The following is a 21,895-nucleotide window of genomic DNA, read 5'->3' as shown; positions in this document are numbered from 1 at the left end:
TTTAACAAGGTTTCCCATAACATTCTTGCAAACAAGCTTGTAAAATGTGGGCAACTGTTACATGGATTTGTAACTGGTTGACTGGCCGAACCCAAAGGGTGCGCAACAATGGCTCCTTTTCATCCTGGAGAGAAGTGACCAATGGAGTCCCACAGAGTTCTCTCCTGGGCCCAGTGCTATTCAACATTTTTATCAATGACTTGGAGGACAAAATTGGGGGCATATTTATCAAATTTGCAGATGACACCAAATTAGGAGGGATAGCTAATACCCCAGAGGACAGGATCAAGATTCAAAATGACCTGAATAGACTAGAAAGCTGGGCCAAAGCTAACAAAATGAACTCCAACAGGGAGAAATGCAAGGTACTGCACTTAGGGCAGAAAAATGAAATGCACAGATATGGGATGGGGGACACCTGAATGAAACTACATGTGAAAGGGATCTTTTGTTGTCTGTTTATCAAACCATTTCCTGAATTGCTATGTACTGTATATGCATTATCCTACTTGAGAGTATGTATTTTCCCTGGAAAATGATTAATCATCTATTATGAAGCCAAGCCCTCCCTCCAGTCCATCTGCCTTGGTCCAGGCCTTGGAGGTAGAGAAGAACTGTTGGACCTCTTACCCTTTCCCTCCACCACTCCCTTCTCCTTCTGTGTCATGTCTTTTTAGATTGTAAGCCCGAGGGCAGGGAACCGTCTAACTAAAAAGATTGTATGTACAGCGCTGTATAAATTTACAGCGCTTCATAAATAAAGGTTAATAATAATAATAATAATAATAATAATCTAGGAGTCCAAGTAGACCAAAGGTTGAACATGAGTGAACAGTGCGATGCGGCAGCTAAAAAGGCCAATGTGATTTTAGGCTGCATCAGTAAGAGTATCGTGTCTAGATCAAGGGAAGTAATAGTGCCACTCTATTCTGCTTTGGTCAGGCCCCACCTGGAATATTGTGTCAAGTTCTGGACGCCACAATTCAAAAAGGATGTGGAGAAACTGGAGTGTGTCCAAAGGAGGGCAACTAAAATGGTGAAGGATCTGGAAACCATGCCCTATAAGGAACGCCTTAGGGAGCTTGGAATGTTTAGCCTGGAGAAGGAAAGGTTAAGAGGTGATATGATAGCCCTCTTTAAATACTGTACTTAAAGGGATGCCATACTGAAGAGGGAGCAAGCTTGTTTTCTGCTGCTCCAGAGACCAGAACGCGGAACAATGGATGCAAACTGCAGGGGGGGAAATCCACCTCAACATTAGGAGGAACTTCCTGACAGTAAGGGCTGTTTGACAGTGGAACACACTCCCTCGGAGTGTAGTGGAGTCTCCTTCCATAGAGGTCTTTAAACAGAGGCTGGATGACCATCTGCAAGGGATGCTTTGATTGAGAGTTCCTGCATGGCAGGGGGTTGGACTGGATGGCCCTTGTGGTCTCTTCCAACTTTATGATTCTATGATTCTACAGCCCTTCCCCAACAATGTGTGCAGCTTCTCAGGCAGTCTTCCATCCAGACCAATGCCTACTTAACTTCTACAAAGTCACTACATCATTATACACTATGGGGAGATATGAGAGAGAGCCTTCTTGGCTGTGACAGTCCAGTTGTGGAATGCTCCATCCTTGGCGACTCAATTAACATAGATGCTGACCTTATTTTGGTGCAAAGCTAAAACTCTGACTACTCAGTTTGTTGTTTGTTGTACCTCCATGATCTTAGACTGGTTTTGGCCAATTGGATTGTGGGTTTTCGTCTTGTCTTTCTTTGTTCTTTAATTAAGTTGTATTGTTTTAAATACCATACTGTAAATAGTTTTACAATTATTTTCAAATATTTTTTTTAACTGACTGTGCTCCATGCACCTTGAGATCTTTGGATATAAAGCAGGGATAGAAATATTTTAAATACATAGTTCATTTCCATTTCTGTAAGATTTGGGATAGGTATTTTTTCTGGTGTTTAACCTTGTTCCGCCCTTCTCTTTACCACTGGCGCATAATAATCTAAGACTTGTATGAATTATAAATTGAGCCTCCTTTATCTGGAATTCCAAAATCCAAAATATTCCAAAAAAGAAACTTTTTTCAGGGGTGGCTGAGATAGTGACACCTTTGCTTTCTGGTGGTTTAGTGTACACAAGCTTTGTTTCATGCACAAAATCATTTAAAATATCGTATTAAATTACCTTCAGGTCATGTGTATAAGGTATATACGAAACATAAATGAATCTTGTGTTTAGACTTGGGTTCCATCTCCAAGACATCTGTGTATGTATATACAAATACAGGTATTCCAAAATAAAAATTTACAAAATCCTTGAAATTCAAAACACTTCTGGTCCTAAGAGACTAGATAATAGAGATTCAACCTGTATACTTTTTTATAGCAAAGTTGACTTGGTAATCTTACTGGCAACCTTTCTAATCTTTAGATTCTGACATGTTAATACCAAAAAAGATAATTTTCACTACTTTTAACACACTCATATTTATACCACCAACCAGATCTTTCTTGCAGACTGCATTCTTACATACTCTACCATGCTGCCTATCCCATATCCACTTGCCATAAGGCCTTGCACATAGTGACAGTCAGAGATAGTTCATATGGTTTTCTTAGTGATTGAAGATTCAGGGTAACTGAACATAAACAATACACAAAGCAACAGGCTCTGAGTGACACCTTCTTGGTAAATATATCTACCCACAAAAGGCTTTCTCTAAGGAAAAGCCCAGCATCTACTTGTTTCACACTCTTGAACTCTGCCCCTGTGCTGTGCTGTCCCCAGCATCCACTTCCAACAGAGAAGACACCCACACCTTCATAGATCTGTACATGCAACTTTTCACACCCTCTCTTTCCCAGAATTTCCTTAAGACAAAGGGAAGGGGATATTTTTTAAAGTGTACCCATGAAGGTACCAATTAAGCAAAGTCAAAATAAAGGCAGATAGGTCAACCAGAAGCTCTGGGTTCATCTGGAAGATTAGAACATCATCTGGGAACTGGGAGATTAAAACAAAAAGGAGAGGCTGAACAACTCTAATCTGCAACAGTACAAGATTCACTGTTACTAAGAAGCAGTCCACAGCATGGGAAATAAAGGCTGGCCCATTAGCTTAGGAACAAATCAAGGGATCAGCACTACAGGTGAGTCACTTCCATCTCTCAACACAATCTACCAAAAGTGGTATGTGAAAGCAGAGCCCCAGCAAAGTGTGTAGTTGTCCATTAATAATTATTCTTTCAAGAGGACAACCTCCCAAACTTTGGGGAACCACTGTTTTAAAAGTTTGTTGACTGATCAAACCTGACATTACAAGGATACCCTTAATAAATAACAAAATAAATCAGAAGCACAATAATACATGTGGGGGTAGGGGTGTTATAGCTAACAGCATGAAGCAGCCCTACTCTCAGTTCTAGCATTTAGAAACCCATAATGTGTGGGGAAGGGTTATCCTTCTGCGCTCCACACCAGTTCTTAAATCTTGGAGGATTCTGTTTCCCATTCCACGCATCCACTCCAAATTGTTAAATGGTGGATGTAGACTAATTTCTCTCCTCCAGTACCAATCAGCATCTCTTTTTGCTAACCTGTGGGGTCTCTGCTAAAGTGTTTATTTTGTCATCCAGAAAACATAATCAAGGGTAGCTGTGTTGGTCATATAGCAAAGTACAGTACCATCCAAAACAGGATCTCAAAGACAAGTAGATTTTTGTCTTGCAAATGGAATTGAAAGTTTGTTTCCTGGACTGAATCTCCCAGCACCCACATGGCCAGAAGGAGGAGGGGCCCACCTGCATGGATACTTAAATTCATAGTATCAGAGAATTGGAAGAAATCCAAGGATCATCCAGTCCAACCCCCTGCCATGCAGAAATACACAACCAAAGCACTGCTGACAGATAACCATCCAGCTTCTGTTTAAAAACCTCCAAAGAAGAAGACTCCACCACTTTCCGAGGGAGAGTGTTCCATGGTCAAACACCTTTTATTGTCAGGAAGTTCTTCCTAATGTTGAGCTGGAATCTCTTTTCCTGTAGTTTGAATCCATTGATCCAGGCCCTATTCTCTGCAGCAGCAGAAAACAAGCTTGCTCCATCCTCAATATGGCACCCCTTCAAATATTTAAACAGAGCTATCTCATCGCCCCTTAACCTTCTCTTTTCCAGGCTAAACATACACAGCACCCTGTGTCTCTCCTCATAGGGCATGGCTTCCATACGCAATGAACTGAGGGCAACAACCACAACATCTTGACCAAATGCAAGCCTTTTGGTTGGCTCCATAAAGGGATCTTTATGGATTTTGTGGATTTTGTGGATGATACAGTTTATTTTATGTTTTTCTGGGAAGTGTTGGAGAGAAGTAAAACTCCAATGCATGAAGGAGGAGGAGGAGAAGATGGTGATGATGATGCTATATCCCACAAGCAGATTTGAGATGGTGACAAATCAAAGCTGAGGCTTGGAGGAAAAGGTATGAAGACCCATCAAGAAACCAGGACCAGTGCAGCCCATCACAAGAGATGGCAAAAGTGAGAGGCAGTGGGACAGGTTGACTGGGTGGCCGAAGTGCAGAGGACAAGGCACCATAAAATGTAGGACACTCAAGAACAATGGGACATTCTCAAATAAAAGGCAAAAACACTCCTATAAATAGAAATTCATGCTCCTTAGCCCTGCTCATTTTGGAATTCCTCTTCGGAAGGAAAACTGAAATGTAGGACATGTCCAGGGAAAAAGGAGTGTGTCTGGTCACCCTGGAGCAGGGTGAACAGATGTCCTAACCACAAAGGAGGACAAGGCACACCAAAATGTAGGACACCCGAGAACAATGTCCAAAATAAAAGGTAAAAGCACTCCTATAAATATGAATCAGTGCTTGTGAGTCCTGCTCAAAATGGAGAACCTTTTGGGATTCTTCCTAGACAGGAAGGCCAAAATGCAGGCCAGATGTCCTAACCACCAAGGAGGACAAGGCACCCCAAAAATGTAGGACACTCCAGAGCAACATACAAAATAAAAGGCAAAATATACTCCTACAAATATAATATCTTTGCTTCTGAGTTCTTACTCAAAATGGAGGATATTTGGGAATCCCTCCTGGACAGGAAAGCTGAAATGCAGAACACACCAGGGAGCAATGGAAGTTCTCTCAACCACAAAGGAGGGCAAGCCACCCGACAATGTAGGACACTCCAGAACAATGTGCAAAATACACTCCAACAAATATATAATATCCATGCTTCTGAGTCCTTGCTCAAAATGGAGGACATTTGGGAATCCCTCCTGGCCAGGAAAGCTGAAATGTAGGACATACCCAAGGGGCAAAGGAGGTTATCCGGAGCAGGGTGACCACAAAGGAGGTTTGGGGGTGCCTTCTGGAGAGGAGGGCTGAAATGTAGGACAGGACAGGGGGGAAGGAGGATGCCTGGCCAGGCTGCAGTGGTGCACCGCAGAGAGCCAAGGGTCTGCCAGGTCCAGAGGTGGCTAGGGAGGCTGGCATCCTGGCACTGCAGTGCCCAGGCAGGGGATGCTTTCAGGGAGGACGGAGGCAAGAAGCGAATCGGTGCCCAGACAAGGCAGAGGGGGCTGCTTTTGGAAAAGGTAAGAGCCTGGGAAGATGGCTTGGCTGGAGAGGCAGGCTCCTGGTGGCAAAGGGCCAGGCTCTTGCCTTTGCCCAGTGGAAGAAGTTACTCACCCTAAGGGCCAGGAGGGGCATCCCAGTGCCAGGTCCCAGGCAGGCATGGTGGCAAGGAGGAGAAGGGAGGGAGGAAGGAAGGCTCTGCAAGGGGAGCCTCTTGGGCAGCCTGGCTCCTCCTCTGCTGCCTCCAGTTTCTCCTCCTCCTCTTTCTCCTCCTCCTCCTCCATAAGAGCCAGGCAAACTCCTCCAGGCTAGGCTCTATCCGCACTGCAGGTATAATCCGCGTTGAGACCGCTTTAACTGCCATGTGCTCCATGCTATGGATGTGGCATCATTTCACACATGATCATGCAAACTGAAGCCTTTACACAGAGTATATACAGTATATATGAAGACTATTGATGGTACATACATAATAGCTATTGATCACAGACTTTGTAGGACACTTCTTCAAAAACTCTTGCATTGAAAAGGGATATATAGGTATGTATGATCCAGCTCTAGATATGTTTGTATTGCTTATTACGCCTGTTTTAAGAAGCATATCCTTGCAGAATTTATAAATGTGCTTGCAGTGTTCATTTAAACATTAATAAGACCAGTGCAAAAAAGAAGATACAAACTTACAAGATCTCAAAAGAGAGACCTGGTGGTCCTAAGAATGCTAATGAACCAATAAAGATTTTTGATTTTTTTTCTTACAGCCAATATGGATTGATGAGATCATTATTTTTGCCCTACTTCAATGGTTCCCAATCTTTTCTATGCCCCACATCCCTAGGAAATGTTTGATTAATGTTTGCACCCCTTTAAAAAGTATGAGCACATTTGAAGATGAAGAAATCTAATTTCTAATCTTTGAAGCACAAAGTGAACCACATACAATAATGTGGGTAAGCAAATTGAACTTGAAAAAAGAAGAAGCTTTGAACTCAGTGCATAACATACAAATCTAAATTGAGCAATTAGATTCTAATTTATTCAGAATAAAAAATGAGTCATGACTCATCACTCAAGGACACAAGCCACTCTTTGTCGCTGAAATTCCCTCTCGCACCCCAGGATGGGACCCACTGTCCCACTTATCTGTGAGCATTCAGATGCATCTATCTGTAACAGAATATTTTGTACGCTGCCCTGAGATCTGTGATATATACATTTTTAACAAACATTAAATAAATAAATAAATAAATAAATAAAGGACTAGGAATGATGCACAAGACACCTCTTAAGTACTGAACCAGAGCCCCACAGCTTTTTGGTCCTGGCAGTGTGGACCATTTGTTCCCATAGAAGTGTGGACCATTTTCTTCCATAGAATCATAGAGTTGGAAGAGACCACAAGGGCCATCCAATCCAACCCCCTGCCATGCAGAAATACACAACCAAAGCACTGCTGACAGATGGCCATCCAGCCTCTGTTTAAAAACCTCCACCAAAGAAGAAGACTCCACCACTCTCTGGATGTTATCAGACAAGGGAAATTGGAAGTATAATCCAATGACAATCCGAACGCAATCATGGGGTTTAACGTTATTTCATGATAGACTACCACATGCAATTTCAGGCAATGGGAAGTCAGTCTGAACACAATCATGGGGTTTCACGTTATTGCGTGAGAGGTGATCACACGCAATTTCGGGCAATGGCAAGCTATTTTGGGGCAATGGGAAGTCAGTTTGAATGCAATTCAAATTCACGTAAATTTGCTGAACTAGCGAATTCACGTGAATGCATTCTGGCCCCACTTTCTTTTCATTCAAAATTAAGAGAAATTCCTCCCGTGTGATAAACTCCTCTGAGGGAGAGCGTTCCATGGTCAAACAGCTCTTACTTTCAGGAAGTTCTTCCTAATGTTGAAGTGGAATCTCTTTTCCTGTAGTTTGAATCCATTGATCAAAGCCCTATTCTCTGCAGCAGCAGAAAACAAGCTTGCTCCATCCTCAATATGGCACCCCTTCAAATATTTAAACAGAACTATCGTATCACCACTTAACCATCTGTTTTCCAAGCGAAACATACCCAGCTCCGTAAGCCTGTTCTCACAGGGCATCCAGGGATAGCCGTGTTGGCTATTTAGCAAATTCAATCAAAAATCCACCAAACAATGACACTTTTATTGGCCAACCAAAATGTACAATATACATGTTGCAAGCTTCTCAAGCATCACTGGCTTCTTCATCAGGCAAGGTGTTACAAACCAAACAGGAGGGGGGAAATTGAAGATGTTAGTCATAGGCCTGCATTTTGCTGTTTCTGTTCTTAGTTAAGATGGTATGGAGTGGCATATCTTGCAGGCTGGCATCTCTTCCTTCTGGCCATTTGGCAATTCGGAGATTCTCAAAGTCCAGGAAATGTAACATCCATTTGCATCTCAACAAAGACACTTTTCCAGACCTTTCACCATGTTGGTTGCCCTCCTCTGGACTAATGTAGTTGTTCCTTCCAACAACCACTTTACTTCAGGGGCCCTATGCCAAAATCTGATGCCAGTGAGTGGGGCCAAAGCCACAAATGTGGAAGGCTTATCACATTCCTCTTCTCTCCCCCTCTCCTTTTCTTCCGGTGCAGAAGGCTGCTAGGTCATAAGTAGATAATTTTTGCTGTAAATCTTAACTCTTGCAGGTGATTTTTAAAATTAATCCATCGGCCCATCCACATTATGCAATTACAGTGTTATTATTCCACTTAAACATTCAATTATATCAACTCCAAAGAAGCTCACCGAATGACATATGGAAAAAGAAATTTGGCTTTTACAAGTGATTACAAGTGGGCTGCATCATATGTGGTAGGAGGTCATTACAGTTCACATCTGCCGCACTGATACACAGACACACCCTAATACATCTGGCGTCCTGTATTATAGCATACATGTTATATCCTATAGGACAGGTTATACTAGGTGACAGTCTATACTTTATAGATATATTTCTGGCCCTTGAAGATGGCAACAAAAATTCCTATATTGTAAACAGCTGCTCTATATTTCCTATGTTATGTTTTTCCTCAGAAAATGACATAGAGGCATACTGACTGATGAGACAAACAATATACAGGTTGAGTTTCATGTATCCAAAATGCTTAGGACGAGAAGTACAGTGGGCCCTTGATATCTGCTGGGTTTGGTTCCAGGACCCCCCCCCCCCCCCAGATACCAAAATCCGTGGATGTTCAAGTCCCATTATTTACAATGGAGTATGATTATTATTACAGTGGGCACTTCCCTTACGTGGGGGATCCGCATAAGGGAAATAACGCATATACTGCAGTCCCATTGAAAATAATGGGGCTTGTGCACATGGTGCGATGCGGGCACTACGGACACAAGCACCATTACCGCTTCCAGCACGCGGCTTCAGCATAAGCTGAAAGTTGTGTTTGACACAGGCGCACTGTATTATTGTTGCTGCTGCTGTTATTACTGTACAATGGACTTATAGATGGAGGTTGTTGTAAGTTAGAAACTACTCAAAGGCACACAATAACAAAATGTTTTGTGGTGAAGGATGCTGTTTCAATACTTTTCATGCTACTTCTTCCTCTGGCACAAACTTTTCTGTTAAGAAGTAGTGCCTAGGAACACATCTACTTTGTTAAGTGAGGCAGTGTACATGCTTGCCTAAGGAGCTTGCCTAAGGAGCATGGATTTATATTTCTATATGGCTACGTGTCCATACTGCAGAAATGATCTGGTTTGGCACCACCTTAACAGCCTCACGGTTCAATCTTTTGTCCAGGAGGGATTTCAAAACACCCTCCATTTATTTTATTTTATTTTATTTTGAGCTTGGCTAAGAAGCATGTGTGTATATATATATATATATATATATATATATATATATATTTCTATGGCTGTGTCCACACTGCAGAAATAATCTGGTTTGATGCCACTTTAACGGCCGTGGCTCATGGTTCAACCTTCTGACTAGGATTTTGAGCTTGTATATATGTTCTGTGGCTGCATCCACACTGCAGAAATAATCAGGTTTGACACCACTTTAATGGATATGGCTCATGGTTCAATTTTTTGTCCAGGAGGGATTTCAAAAAAAGTCTTCTGTTTTGGGCTTTGTTTTATTGTAATATGTTTTTGAATTTTGATTTGTGAGCCACCTTGGGTCCTTTTAGGAGAGAAAGGCTGGATAGAAATCAAATTATTATTATTATTATTATTATTATTAAAGTAAATAAATATCTGTTGCTTGCTACATTACAGCACTACACTCTTATAGTGCTTCTATTCCACTTTGACTGCTCTGGCTGCCTCCTGTCCTGTTGCATTATGGGCTTTGTAGTCCAGTGAGGCCTAAGAGCTCTCTGGCTGAGGATTCTAAATCCCACAATGCAACAGGAAGCAGTGAAACTATAAGAACGTATAGCACTATAAGAGTGTAGAGCAGTGGTCCCCCAAACTGTGCTCTTCAAGAGACTTTGGACTTCAGCTCCCAGAATCCCAGACTATTGGCCAACATGGCTGAGGCTTCTGGGAGCTGAAGTCCAAAATCTCTTAAAGGACATAGTTTGGGGGACCACTGGTGTAGTATGTGTGGCAATTTCCTCACAGTTAGGAAATGGCTGTACAGGATGAACCTTCCCCTTTTCTCAGGCCTCCTCCTTTTTCTGGGACATTGCCTTTACATTCCAACCTAGAAAGAATTACAAAATGTCGCCCATTTTCAGTTTGTCAACTGTGGTTCCCCAACTGTGTGCCCTTTAAGAGCTTTTTTTGGACTTCAGCTCCCAGAAGCCTCAGCCACGGTGGCCAATGGCGTTGGATTCTGGGAGCTGAAGTCCAAAAATAATCTCTCAACGGCCACAGTTTTGTTATATCACTGTGCTGCCTCGCCTTGCATTGTGGGCTTTGTAGTCCGCTGAGGCCTAAGCGCTCTCTGGCGGAGAATTCTAAACGGCCTTTTCTTTAAACTGCAAGTCCCACAATGCAACGGGAGGCAGCCCAGGGCCGTTAAAGCGGAATTGGAGCACTATAATTAGGCCTTCGTTTTAGCTCCTGCGTCGCTGAAGGAGGAGGGAAAAGATGGCGGCGGCGTTCGCCTGAGAGAAAGAGAGGAACCGAGGAAGGAAGGAAAGGCAAGGCCTCAGCGACTGGGAGCCATGGCGGAAGACGCCGAGTTAGAGAGGTGAGGCCTGCAGGCGGGAAGATCCGTACTGGAGAAATAATCTGGTTTGACACGACTTTAACAGCCGTGGCTCATGGTTCAGCCTTCCCTCCAGGAGGGATTTCAAAACGTCCTCTATATGCGTATGTGTATATATGTGTGTATATATACATACAGTACACGTATATATGTCTGTAGTTCTGTGGTTGCATCCACACTGCAGGAATAATCTGGTTTGATGCCACTTTAACCACCTTGGCTCATGGTTCCACCTTCCCTCCAGGAGGGATTTCAAAACGTCTTCCATTTTGAGTTTGGATAAGAAGCATGAATGTATATATTTCTGTGCCTGCAGAAATAATCCGGTCTGACGCCAGTTTAACGGTGGATTAACAGTGGAATAGCAGCTCTATAAGGGCCTGTATATCTGGAGTATACCAGGCAGAGAGAGATGGTTCTTCCTTCTGTCCAGGAGGGATTTCAAAACTTCCTCTGTTTTGAGCTTGGCTAAGAAGCATGAATGTATATATATTTTTGTTGCTACATCCACACTGCATAAAATAATCTGGTCAGACACCACTTTAACTTCCACGGCTCATGGTTCAACCTTCTGCCCAGGAGGAATTTCAAAACCGTTTTGAGCAGGACTTAGAAGCATGAGTTTATCTTTCTTTGAGTGTTTTGAGCTTTTGTTTGGTAAACATTTTTCATTTTGTGGTTCCTTGCCCTCCTTTTCGGTTGTGGTCACCTTGCAGCACTCCAAAAACTAAAGCTTGATGTCGCCACTCTATATAAGGAACATCATTTCACTATGCCACTGTATATTTAATTGAGCATCCGCTGACTTGGGTATCCACGGTGGGGCCTTGGAGCCAAACCCTAGCTGATGCCAAGGGTCCACTGTACTTGGTAGTGCTCCCATTAAATTCAGTTTAATTTTGTCGCGGTGGTGGTGTGTCTTCAGGACATTTCCAACCCTAAAGCGAGCCTATCATGGTGTTTTCTTGGCAGGTTTCTTCTGTGTGGGGGTTGCCATTGCCATCCTCTGAGGCTAAGAGAGTGTAACTTGCCCAGGATCACTATGCTCAAGCAGGGATTTGAACCCTGGTCTCCAGAGCTGTAGCTCAGTGCTCAAAGCAATGTGCCATGCTGGATCTTTTAGTGAGCAAGATAATGGGGAGCGCCAGAAAGAGGGCCTGAAAAGCTGTCTCCTGGGGCCGGGTTAGTGTTTGAATGGGAAACCAGATACTGTACTTTAGGCTCTGTTTCAGAGGAAGAAACTGGGTTGAGAACATGCTCAATGTCATATTCTTTCAGGAGATTGGGAATGGGAAAGGCAGTCATGAGAAAGCTAGAAAAGGTCCTAAAGAGTAAAGATACACAACTGAGTACAATAGTCCAAATTGTACAGCCCCCATCACCATGTACGGATGCAAGAGATGGACAGTAGAGAAAGGGGCCTGGGATGAACTTGTTTGAGCTTTGGGGCTGGAGAAGAGTGCTGAGGATACCATGGACAGCCAAAAAGACAATACAAGTGGGTCCTTGAACAGATCGAGCCCGAACTCTTTCTGGAAGCCGAGATGATCAAATGGACACTGCCATACTTTGGCCGCATCATGAGACAGCATGAGTCATGAGACAGTGGTTCAAAACACACTGCAGAAATAATCCAGTTTGAAACACTTTAACTGCCCTTGCTCAGTTCTAAGGAATGCTGGAAACTAGCTTTCTGAGGCATTTGGCCTTCTCTGTCAGAGAACTCAGGTGCCACAATAAACAACAATTCCCAGGGTTCCCTAGCACTGAGCCTGGGCAATTAAAGTGTTTCAAACTGGATTATTTCTGCAGTGTGTTTTGGATCAGTAAAGCTAAGAAACGTAGAAGGCAGCAGAAAGAGAGGAAGACCGTATGCCAGATGGATAGACTCCAATTAGGGAGGTGACAGACATGAAAAGTTAACAGAACAGTAGAAGACCTAGAGTCTTGAAGATGTCTCATCCACAGCGTTGCCATGAATTGAAGTCGACTCAAGGGTAGTTAACAACAACAAACATATTAGAAAAGGGTCTAAATCAGTGGTTCTCAACATTCCTTATGCTGCAAGCCTTTAATACAGTTCCTCATGTTGTGGTGACCCCCAACCATACAATTATTTTCATCTCAGTTCCTAAGAAACCGCTGGTCTAAATACACTAAAGGCACCAGATCCTGTCCAGTCTTGAAGTTTTTGGTCAGCTGTAGTTAGAACACCAAGGAATGCCAGGTGCTGTAGACTATGTTTCAAAGGAGCACTATGACAGATAACCTTTGAGGCAGCATCCACACTGCAGAAATAATCCAGATTGACATCACTTTAACTGCCATGGCTCAATGTTGTGGAATTCTGAGAAACGAAGTTTGTTAGGGCACCAGAGTGGATGTCTGGTGTTTAAAAATGTTTTTTATATTAGCAAGGCTAAGTGGACTGAAAGGGGGGAGATGTCTACGGCGGCACACATACACACACATTTTTAACCCTCTTTCTCCTGATATGTAACCCAAGCTGAGTAGCAATTTGTATATATTGCTATATTTTTTTTCTTTTGCCACCTCAAAAAAAAGGGGGGGGGAGTAATAAATTTCTTAAACAGTCAGCCCTCCACATTTGCAGCTTTCACTTTTGCAGATTTGATAACTCACAGATTGGATTAATCTCTAGATCCTCTAGAATGACTCTGCTCAACCCTGACCATAAAGTCACCCTGGAGGACCTAGAGATTCCTAGAGAATACACTTCTCTAGGCTTTTTTAGGGCCTCCAGCATGATTATATAGTCAACCTCTGGCGGATGTAGATCATAGCGTTCCACTGGAGGACCTAGAGATTTCTAGAGAGCTGTTTCACGGGGGTCCTGCACCCCTAACTCCAGTGAATGTGGAGAGCCCACTGTGTTCTGCTCCAAACTGGTTCTTTTTTATAGAAAACCCTTGTTTAACTCATTTCATCTGATACAGACATTGATTCGTTCTGAAGAATAACTGAAAGATTACATTCAGAATGATTTCAAGTTTCTTATTCTGTGAGATGATAAAAAGAAAGTTTGAGAAAAAGAAGAATAGAGAAGGGACTTGAAAAAAGAGTCCAATAGAAAAGCTTTGTCCGTCGTCATTAAAAATTTCAGAAAGGGCCTAGAAACCAGATAGCTTAGCTATTGATATAATCCATGGTAGAATGTGGGGCAGCTGAAAGGCATAAGAACTCAGAAGCTGGAAGATCCAATAGATTGGTTCTTGAAAGATATGCAACAAAACTGGGCAGTGGGGTAAGAAGCAGGAACTAAGATAACAGTATTTGGCACCAGTTCCCATTTGATCTTGGAAGCTAAGCTGCGTCAGGTCTGATTAGTACTTGGATGGGGGATCACCAAGAAATACCAAGTGTTGTAGGCTATATTTCAGAGGAAGGCCATGGCAAGCCACCTCTGAGCATTCCCTGCCTAAAAAAACCTATGAAATTCATGGGGTTGCCATAAGTCAAGTGGCCATTTGAAGGCACACACGGTTACAGTAGAAGATACAGTAGAGTTTAAGGAAGTGCAAACCCAATGAAAAAAGTTACTTCTGAAAAATACTTATTGTTACTGGTTATCTAACTTGATAATAATAAAAAGCAGTTGGCCAAAGAGGCTGAGAAAGTGTGGAGTTGTATTTCATATGGATTTCAGCAAACGAACTACAATGCCTTGTATGTAGAAGTATTCATCCATGCTTTGCCCTTTCCACAGTTTGTTGATTTATAACTTGAAACTGAAATAAATTTAAGCAGTGTTGCTGCTTGATGTAAACAAGATACTCAACAGTGTGAAGGTATAAAATGCTATTATTGTGGCACAAGAGTTAAGTAAATAAACACAAAACTGGCATTTGGTTGCACACATACAATCTCTCTCTCTCTCTCTCTCTCTCTCTCTCTCACACACACACACACACACACACAGAATTACTACTTAGTAAAAACACCCATGGAAGCAATGACAGCTGTGAGTCTTAGGTAAGTCTCTGTCCACTTTGCACATCTGGATCATGCAAGTTTTGCCCATGCTTCTTGGCAAAATTGCTCTAGCTAGGTTGGAAGGGGACTTTGGGTGAGCCACTCTTGAGTCTTGCCATAGGTTCTCCCATCAGATTCAAGGACTGGGCTCTGACTTAGCCATTGAAAGACATTCTGGTTCTTGTTTTTAAACCATTCCAATGTTACTTTAGTATAGTGTTCTGCATGATTGTCCTTCTGGGGGTGAACATCTGTCCCAATCCCAGGTACCTAGCAATCTGAAATTAGCCAGTCCTGTCTTTGGCTCCATCTGTCTTCTCTTCAATCCTGAGTAGTTTCCTAGTTCTTGCCAAAGAAAAACATTCTCACAACATGATGCTGTACCATCATGCTTCACTTAAGGTGTGGTGTACTCAGGGCAGTGAGTGCTATTCTGCTTCTGACTACCAGGTATAGCCAGATGCTTCTCCGATTCCCTGTGTTTTTCATCAGCCACAGAATGGCCATGCAAGGGAACTGTTATAGTAAAATGGTGAGACTTGGGGGGTGGGGTTACTGGGTTCCTTTGGTTGTCATGGCAGTTGGAAAAGAATACAACCTCCACAATGACCAAAAATAACAAACACCATACATGGGTATAAGATACTAACAGTGACATACAGTGACACATATAATATTGTGCATCCCAATTATGGTTGTCTTATGGACAGTTTATCCCATCTAAGCTATAGATCTCACTAGCTGCTTCAGAATGACCAAGGCCTCTTGTTGGCTTCTCTGACTAATGCACTCATTAGCCAGTCACTGTGTTTTGGTGAACAGCCTTCTCTAGGCAAAGTTGTGGTTGAACAGTATTCTTTCCATTTTGTAAATGGATTTTATGGTGCTCTGGGATCATGGCTCTCATAGTTTGATATTTCATTTTTAGTAACCTTACTTTGGTTGGTGTTTCTACAGAACATTATCCTGGACTTACTTTTGGTACTCCTTGGTCTTCATGAGGCTATTTGTGTCAGTATACTCTCGAGCAAATTTTGAGGCCTCCAGAAACAGATGTATTTTATGTGAGCTCATGTGGCACTGAAATTGCACACAAGTGGACTGCATTCAACAATTCAGGTGACGTTTGGAGGCAGTGGTTTACAGCAGAATTTATCTAGGCATGAGAGGTGAATACATATGCATCCAACATATGCCAGTTTACTTTTACTTTTGTGCCACAATAATATATTTTTATATAAAATTTAATAAATTTTTATTGAACATTTTAAAAACATAAGACAAACATATACTGTCATTATTTTACACTTTTACAGCTTTGGGTATCTTGGTTATGTCTGTTTGTCTATCTGTCTGTCTGTCATTCCTTTCTCCCAAATGACTGGAGGAAATTTTCTTTACATTAACAGTTTCAGTGCAGTAATGCTTGCATATATTATTGGTGATGACACATGTCACTTACCTGTGGTTAAAAACGCTAATCCAGTAAATACTTCACATCCATGTGGGTTATCTATATTAGCAAGATTTTAATTGTCTACATTAAATTTCCTGGGTAATTAGAATTCAAATATATTTTTAACTCACACATTACTGATACCTTGGCACTGATACCTTGGCACTGAACAGTTGTGAATACAGTGATGGGAGTGGAATGGAGGTCGGATATCACAAAAATAATCTTAAATAATCCAAGCATTTGCATTCATCACTGATTACCTTTATTTCATTTGTTCATTTGCAAATATATTAAAATGGGCTTCACCAGATAAAGTGAAGTTAATAGAGCTAGGTTGAATAGGAAGTTAAGAAAATGTAATGCTTAGGTGTTTTAATTTCAAAATAACGGATTAAATGTCAAATTGGAGTGACATCACCTTTTCATTGGTGCCAGTATTCTTTTCCTCCCAGTTCAATTTTCCATCAATCATCTTTTGATAAACTGTCCTTTTAAAAAAGCAAGTAAGCAGTTATTTTCTATGTTTGTTCAGTCAGTCATAGGATTAGACTGTTAAAGATACAAATGAGGAATTGAGCATGCACTGCCTTAATACTTAACAGTTTTATTTGGGAAAGTGACTTTAGTAAGCCTGAGATGGGTCACAGTACTTTGCATTAGTGTTCCTCATGAATAATGGCAATAAATAAATGTGTCTATATTTCAAAGGCATTCAAAAACTGATCAGATTAAATGCTTTTCTCATTCTTCTGTTTAGGAAAGCAGTGGAAGAACTTCTAACAGAGGCCAAGCGTGGGAAAACAAGAGCAGAAACTATGGGGGCCATGGGCTGGTAAGTTGTTCAAGCTATCTAAGTGGTTCTTTTCTAAAATATAAACAGCTGAGAGAAACAGTTACAGAGGCTGCAGTCCTAAACACATTTGGAGTGAGTAAGCCCCACTGGTCACAGTGGGAATTACTTCAGAGGCCTAAATGCCATTGCTAGTCCCAGCTGCTATAGACTCATTGAATCAGTGAGTTTTACACAATGGTTGACTTACCATTTAGCAACTGATTCAGTGAATCTAATCTAGCCAGTGCTAGCAATTGAATTTAGCCCAGGGGAAGCATGCCTAGCATAATCACTCTAAATCTTACATATATGAATTAAATTATAAACTTCTGTTGTCTTGGCTATCATGTTAAACACACACAAGAATCTCATTAAAATCAATGATAATTAATTTAACCCATTTGATTTGATAAAGCAACTTTCTTTCTGTGTGATATTCATAGTCCATTATGTGCAGTATCTACAGCAAACTAGTTTTAAACATTTTGGCCAAGTCCAGTTAGGTGCTTAAACTGATGGAAAGCTGTAAGTCTCTGTGATTTACATGCATGGGATGTAATGAGCCTGCACAGTACTGGTTCGGAACTTTCAAAGCAGTTAGCTGGTGTTTTTGGTGGTAAACACCCCCCCCCCCTCCACCTGCCTATATAAGCTCCTTGTTTTATATTGCAGAACAGTGGAGGACAGGAAGTCTTGGTGATGTCTCATCCACAGGGTCACCATGGGCCGAGAACAACTCGAGGGCAGTTAACAACAACAAATATATACACATGTTGTCTTGCTCCACCCATTCAGAGTTTTCAAGCAAGAGGAGCACTTCACAGTTCTTTACCATAGTTCTTCATCAAAGGGAGTGCCAAATGCCATCAAGACATGTTTTTAACTTCTTAATTTTTTGAACTGCCTTATGGCTAAGGAAAAGGAGCAGGAAATTCATTTATTTTTGTGTCTTGACAACATTCTATCTTAATAATTGTATCTGAAGTGGTAATGAGTACTGGAGAACCATAGAGTTGGAAGAGACCAGTAGGACCTCCCCTTGCTATGCAGGAACACACAATCAAAGCACCCCCAACAGATGGCTTTCCAGCCTCTGTTTAAAAATCTCCAAAGAAAAAGACTCCCCTACTCTCCAAGGAAGTGTACTCCACTGTCAAACAGCTCTTACTGTCAGGATGTTCCTCCTAATGTTGAGGTGGAATCTTTTTTCTGTAGTTTGAATCCAGTACTCTGGGTCCTATTCTCTGGAGCAGCAGAAAACAAGCTTGCTCCATCCTCAATATGACATCCCTTCAAATATTTAAACAGGGCTATCATATCACCTCTTAACCATTTCTTCTCCTGGCTAAACATACCCAGCTCCCCAAGTCTGTGATAAGGCATGGTTTCCAGGCCTTTCACCATTTTGGTCACCCTCCTCTGGATATGCTTCATCATGTCAACATCCTTTTTGAGTTGTGGTGCTCAGAACTGGATGCAGGTGAGGCCTGACCAAAGAAGAATAGAGTGGCACTATAACTTTCTTTGATCACTATGCACAGCCTAGAATTGCATTGGCCTTTTTAGTTACTGCATCACGCTGTTGGCTCATGTTCAACTTGTGGTCTACTAGGACTCCTAGCTCCCTTTCACATGTACTGTTGTCAAGTCAGGTGTCCCCCATCCTGTATCTGTGCATTTCAATTTTTTTTTTCTGCCTAAGTGTAGTATCTTACATTTCTCTGTGTTGAAATTCATTTTGTTAGTTTTGGCCCAGCTTTCTAATCTATTAAGGTCATTTTGAATTTTGATCCTGTCCTCTGGGGTATTAGCTCCTCCTGATTTGTTGTCATCTGCAAATTTGATAAGCATGCCCTCTATTCCTTCATCCCAAGTCATCGATAAAGGTGTTGAATAGCACTAGGCCCAGGACAGAACCCTGTGGCACTTCACTGGTCACTTCCGTCCAGGATGAAGAGGAGCCATTGCTGAGCACCCTTTGGGTTTGGCTGGTCAACCAATTACAAATGCACCTAACAGTTGCATTGCCTAGTCCACATTTTACTAGCTTGTTTGCAAGAATATCATGGGGGATCAGATTAGTCTGGCATGACTTGTTTTTGAGAATCCCATGTTGACTTTCTGTGATTATGGCATTACCTTCTAAATGTTCACTCTCTGTTTTAAATTTTGATTGTGTACTTCTTCAGCAATCAAACAGTAGAATTATGTAAGCTGTGAGACTTAAGGAGATCTGTTATGGAATGTTACTTCATTGTGGCTGGCATCCAGATTGAACATATACATGTGTTGGTCAAGGTGCACCTGCAAGGCCAGAAAGTTAACATTGTTCAAATGATATATTCTGCTGATAGTGGAGGGAGTAGATTTGTGCATACAGCATGTCCCTCTGTGCCTTGTCTTTGTAAGTTGCAAGTGCACTATGTATTGTGGATCTTAATTGTGCATTGTGGTTGCACATCCTATATTGTGCATTGCAGCTGTGCATCATAAAACAGCACCAATCATTGACATGTGGTGCTATTCTCCGTGGTGTTTGTTTCTCTGCATGTGGATATTAATGCTATTCTGAGGGCATGTTGAATTGCAGCCTGTGTTTCTTTAACGACTAACAGATGATTGCAGCATACAGTTTTGTGTGTCAGAGCCCCCTTTACAGATTTGTAACTATGATTATGTTTGTGTATTGGTCACAAAAGTCACTATATTATGTAACTTCCATTTCCTTTTCAGAGAGGAATGTGACAATTTGATTGTTGCTTTCAGGCCTATGAGAAAATGTACACATCTTGGCTGTTTCTTTCTGTACTACAAGTCTACACTAGGTGGCATACGAGGAAAGCCTAAACATAAGCAGTTTATTTGATTTGCATATTCATGGTATTTATTTTTTAGTTCATGTTACATATTTATATGTTGTTGTTTTCCTTAATGTCTCTGCAGGATGAAGTGTCCTCTTGCCAGCACAAATAAAAGGTTTCTTATTAATACTATCAAGAACACATTGCACTCCTCAAAAGAGCAAGACCAGGGACAAAAACAACAGGAAGATGATAAGGAGTCTGAGCCAAAGCAGAGCAGGGAAGAAACCAAACCAAAGATGCACAGGTCATATCCTTATACACCCAGCTTTCGATCTAGGAGAAGAGTAAGCTCTTCTCCTCCTAGGCACCGAAACAGGAACAGAAGGCAGAATGCAAAGGAGAAGCATGAAAAGCAATCAAATAAATGATATGGAAAAGCAGGCCATTCCAAGCCAAGTATGTAATTAAACAGTGAACTGTGGAGGGAATGTTTCTTTATCTTCAACCAGAGAGCATTCCATAGTACAGATTTCTGTGTTGATAGCAGGTTTTTAGAAGCGAACAAGCCTGCTTCTTGTGATTATTCTTTGGAGAGTTCTTGTGTACTTAATAAGAAGTTGATGGTGTATTTGTTTTCTTCCCCACCCACAACACATTCTTCAAGTTAAGCTTTTTTGTCCTTTCTTTGGAAGGTGGTAACATGTTTGTGCCTGTCTTTTGGGAAACATTATCTTTTAGATTAGTATACATGAATGTGTATTCCGTACATAATAGTTACTTGGTTTCTAAAAATCTTTGCTTTTTAATTTTTTTTTTTTTTTTGTTTCATAGGTACAGAAAACCTGCTATGTTCTGTTGCTCTCACATAGCACATTTTAGCAAACTCACTAGGCTCATAACATATGAATATGGCTGACATGCACCTGCGTATTACAGATTACTAAATAAAAGCAGATTAATTTAATATGTTAGTAAACATATGACAGATTTGCCCTGATCCAGATAGTTCACAGTGGTGCACATGGGCATTCTTTTATCATAAGGACTCAGCATGAGTAATAGCTTCCTATTCACTTCAGATTTTGAAGGATTCATCAGTCATGTAATTTGTTTAAATGCATAGAATACTTTCTGACAACAAAATAAATTGTTGCTGCTTGGAGACTAGGAGATTTAAAATTGTCCTTCCTTGTTTTGTAACCCTCTATTTAAATAATGATGTCTCTTGGTCACTATTACAATACTGAGACATCTTTCTCTGAAAAGCAGTAGTCTTCATGAGTGTCAGAGAACGTTGATCACAAGTTACCATTTAAATTGTGAAACAGTACTGGGAATGGCCACTTAAATTCTGATCACTGTTTGGTTAACAGTTGTATTGGTCAGGTTCTCCATGATTCCTTAATCTGATAATTTATCTTTGTAGTTCCTTTATTCTGTGGAAAAATTGACATGTAAGTCTTTAGACAACATTATTTGAATGGTTTTTCTGAGTTGATATTAAACCTGAGCTGTGATACTAAAATTGTTTCAAGTATTTTGTCAGATATTTAACTGTGAAACAAAATAATTTGATGATTATACATTCTTAATTACAAGTGAAAAAGCACCTGTGTCCTCAATTTATCATGAGTTTTATATAGGTAGTATTCTGGCTTTTAGCACCTACTAGCAAGTCAGCTAAATTCACATACAGTCCTCTGTTTCATGTAAAACAATCTTCAGCCTTAAGGGCAAACAACTACATATTCAAAACATCATATACACAGACTTAGAAGAATAACTGGAAGCTTTGGGGTAAAAGTGATCAGGAAGATGAAATGAAAAATGCAAACAGGGATTTTCTAGGGGAAAAAAATAATGTTGATCTAAAACACACTGCAGAATTAATCCAGTTTCATACCGCCTTAATTCAGTGTTAGAAAATTCTGGGAACTGTAGTTCTGTGAGACATTCAAGCTCCTCTGTCAGAGAACTGTGGTGTTGCAACCAACTACAG

The 21,895-nt window shown here is 41.2% G+C and overlaps 2 protein-coding genes across 2 annotated transcripts in view; one reads left to right on the top strand and one right to left on the bottom strand.

Moving 5' to 3' along the window:
- Positions 1-5,802, bottom strand: part of LOC149319911 (ligand of Numb protein X 2-like) — a 120,838-nt gene extending 115,036 nt beyond the window's left edge. Inside the window, exon 1 of the mRNA XM_089512578.1 lies at positions 5,707-5,802. The gene's annotated coding sequence lies outside the window, so the exon portion shown is untranslated. The remainder of the gene's footprint in view (positions 1-5,706) is intronic.
- A 4,792-nt stretch (positions 5,803-10,594) lies between these two features.
- On the top strand, positions 10,595-21,421 carry LOC149319910 (protein POLR1D-like). Its single transcript, XM_089512576.1, has 3 exons — positions 10,595-10,790; positions 17,018-17,092; positions 20,036-21,421. Exons 1-3 carry the CDS (start codon positions 10,765-10,767, stop codon positions 20,322-20,324), a joined length of 390 nt encoding a protein of 129 aa, XP_089368702.1. The 5' UTR covers positions 10,595-10,764; the 3' UTR covers positions 20,325-21,421.
- The last annotated feature ends 474 nt before the right edge of the window (positions 21,422-21,895 follow it).

Source organism: Sceloporus occidentalis, unplaced genomic scaffold, assembly GCF_023333645.1.
Source record: "Sceloporus occidentalis isolate IW3139 unplaced genomic scaffold, rSceOcc1.0.p SCAF_2, whole genome shotgun sequence".
Taxonomy (NCBI): Eukaryota; Metazoa; Chordata; class Lepidosauria; order Squamata; family Phrynosomatidae; genus Sceloporus; species Sceloporus occidentalis.
The sequence above is the reverse complement of the archived record's forward strand: the minus strand, read 5'-3'. Positions and strand labels throughout refer to the sequence as shown.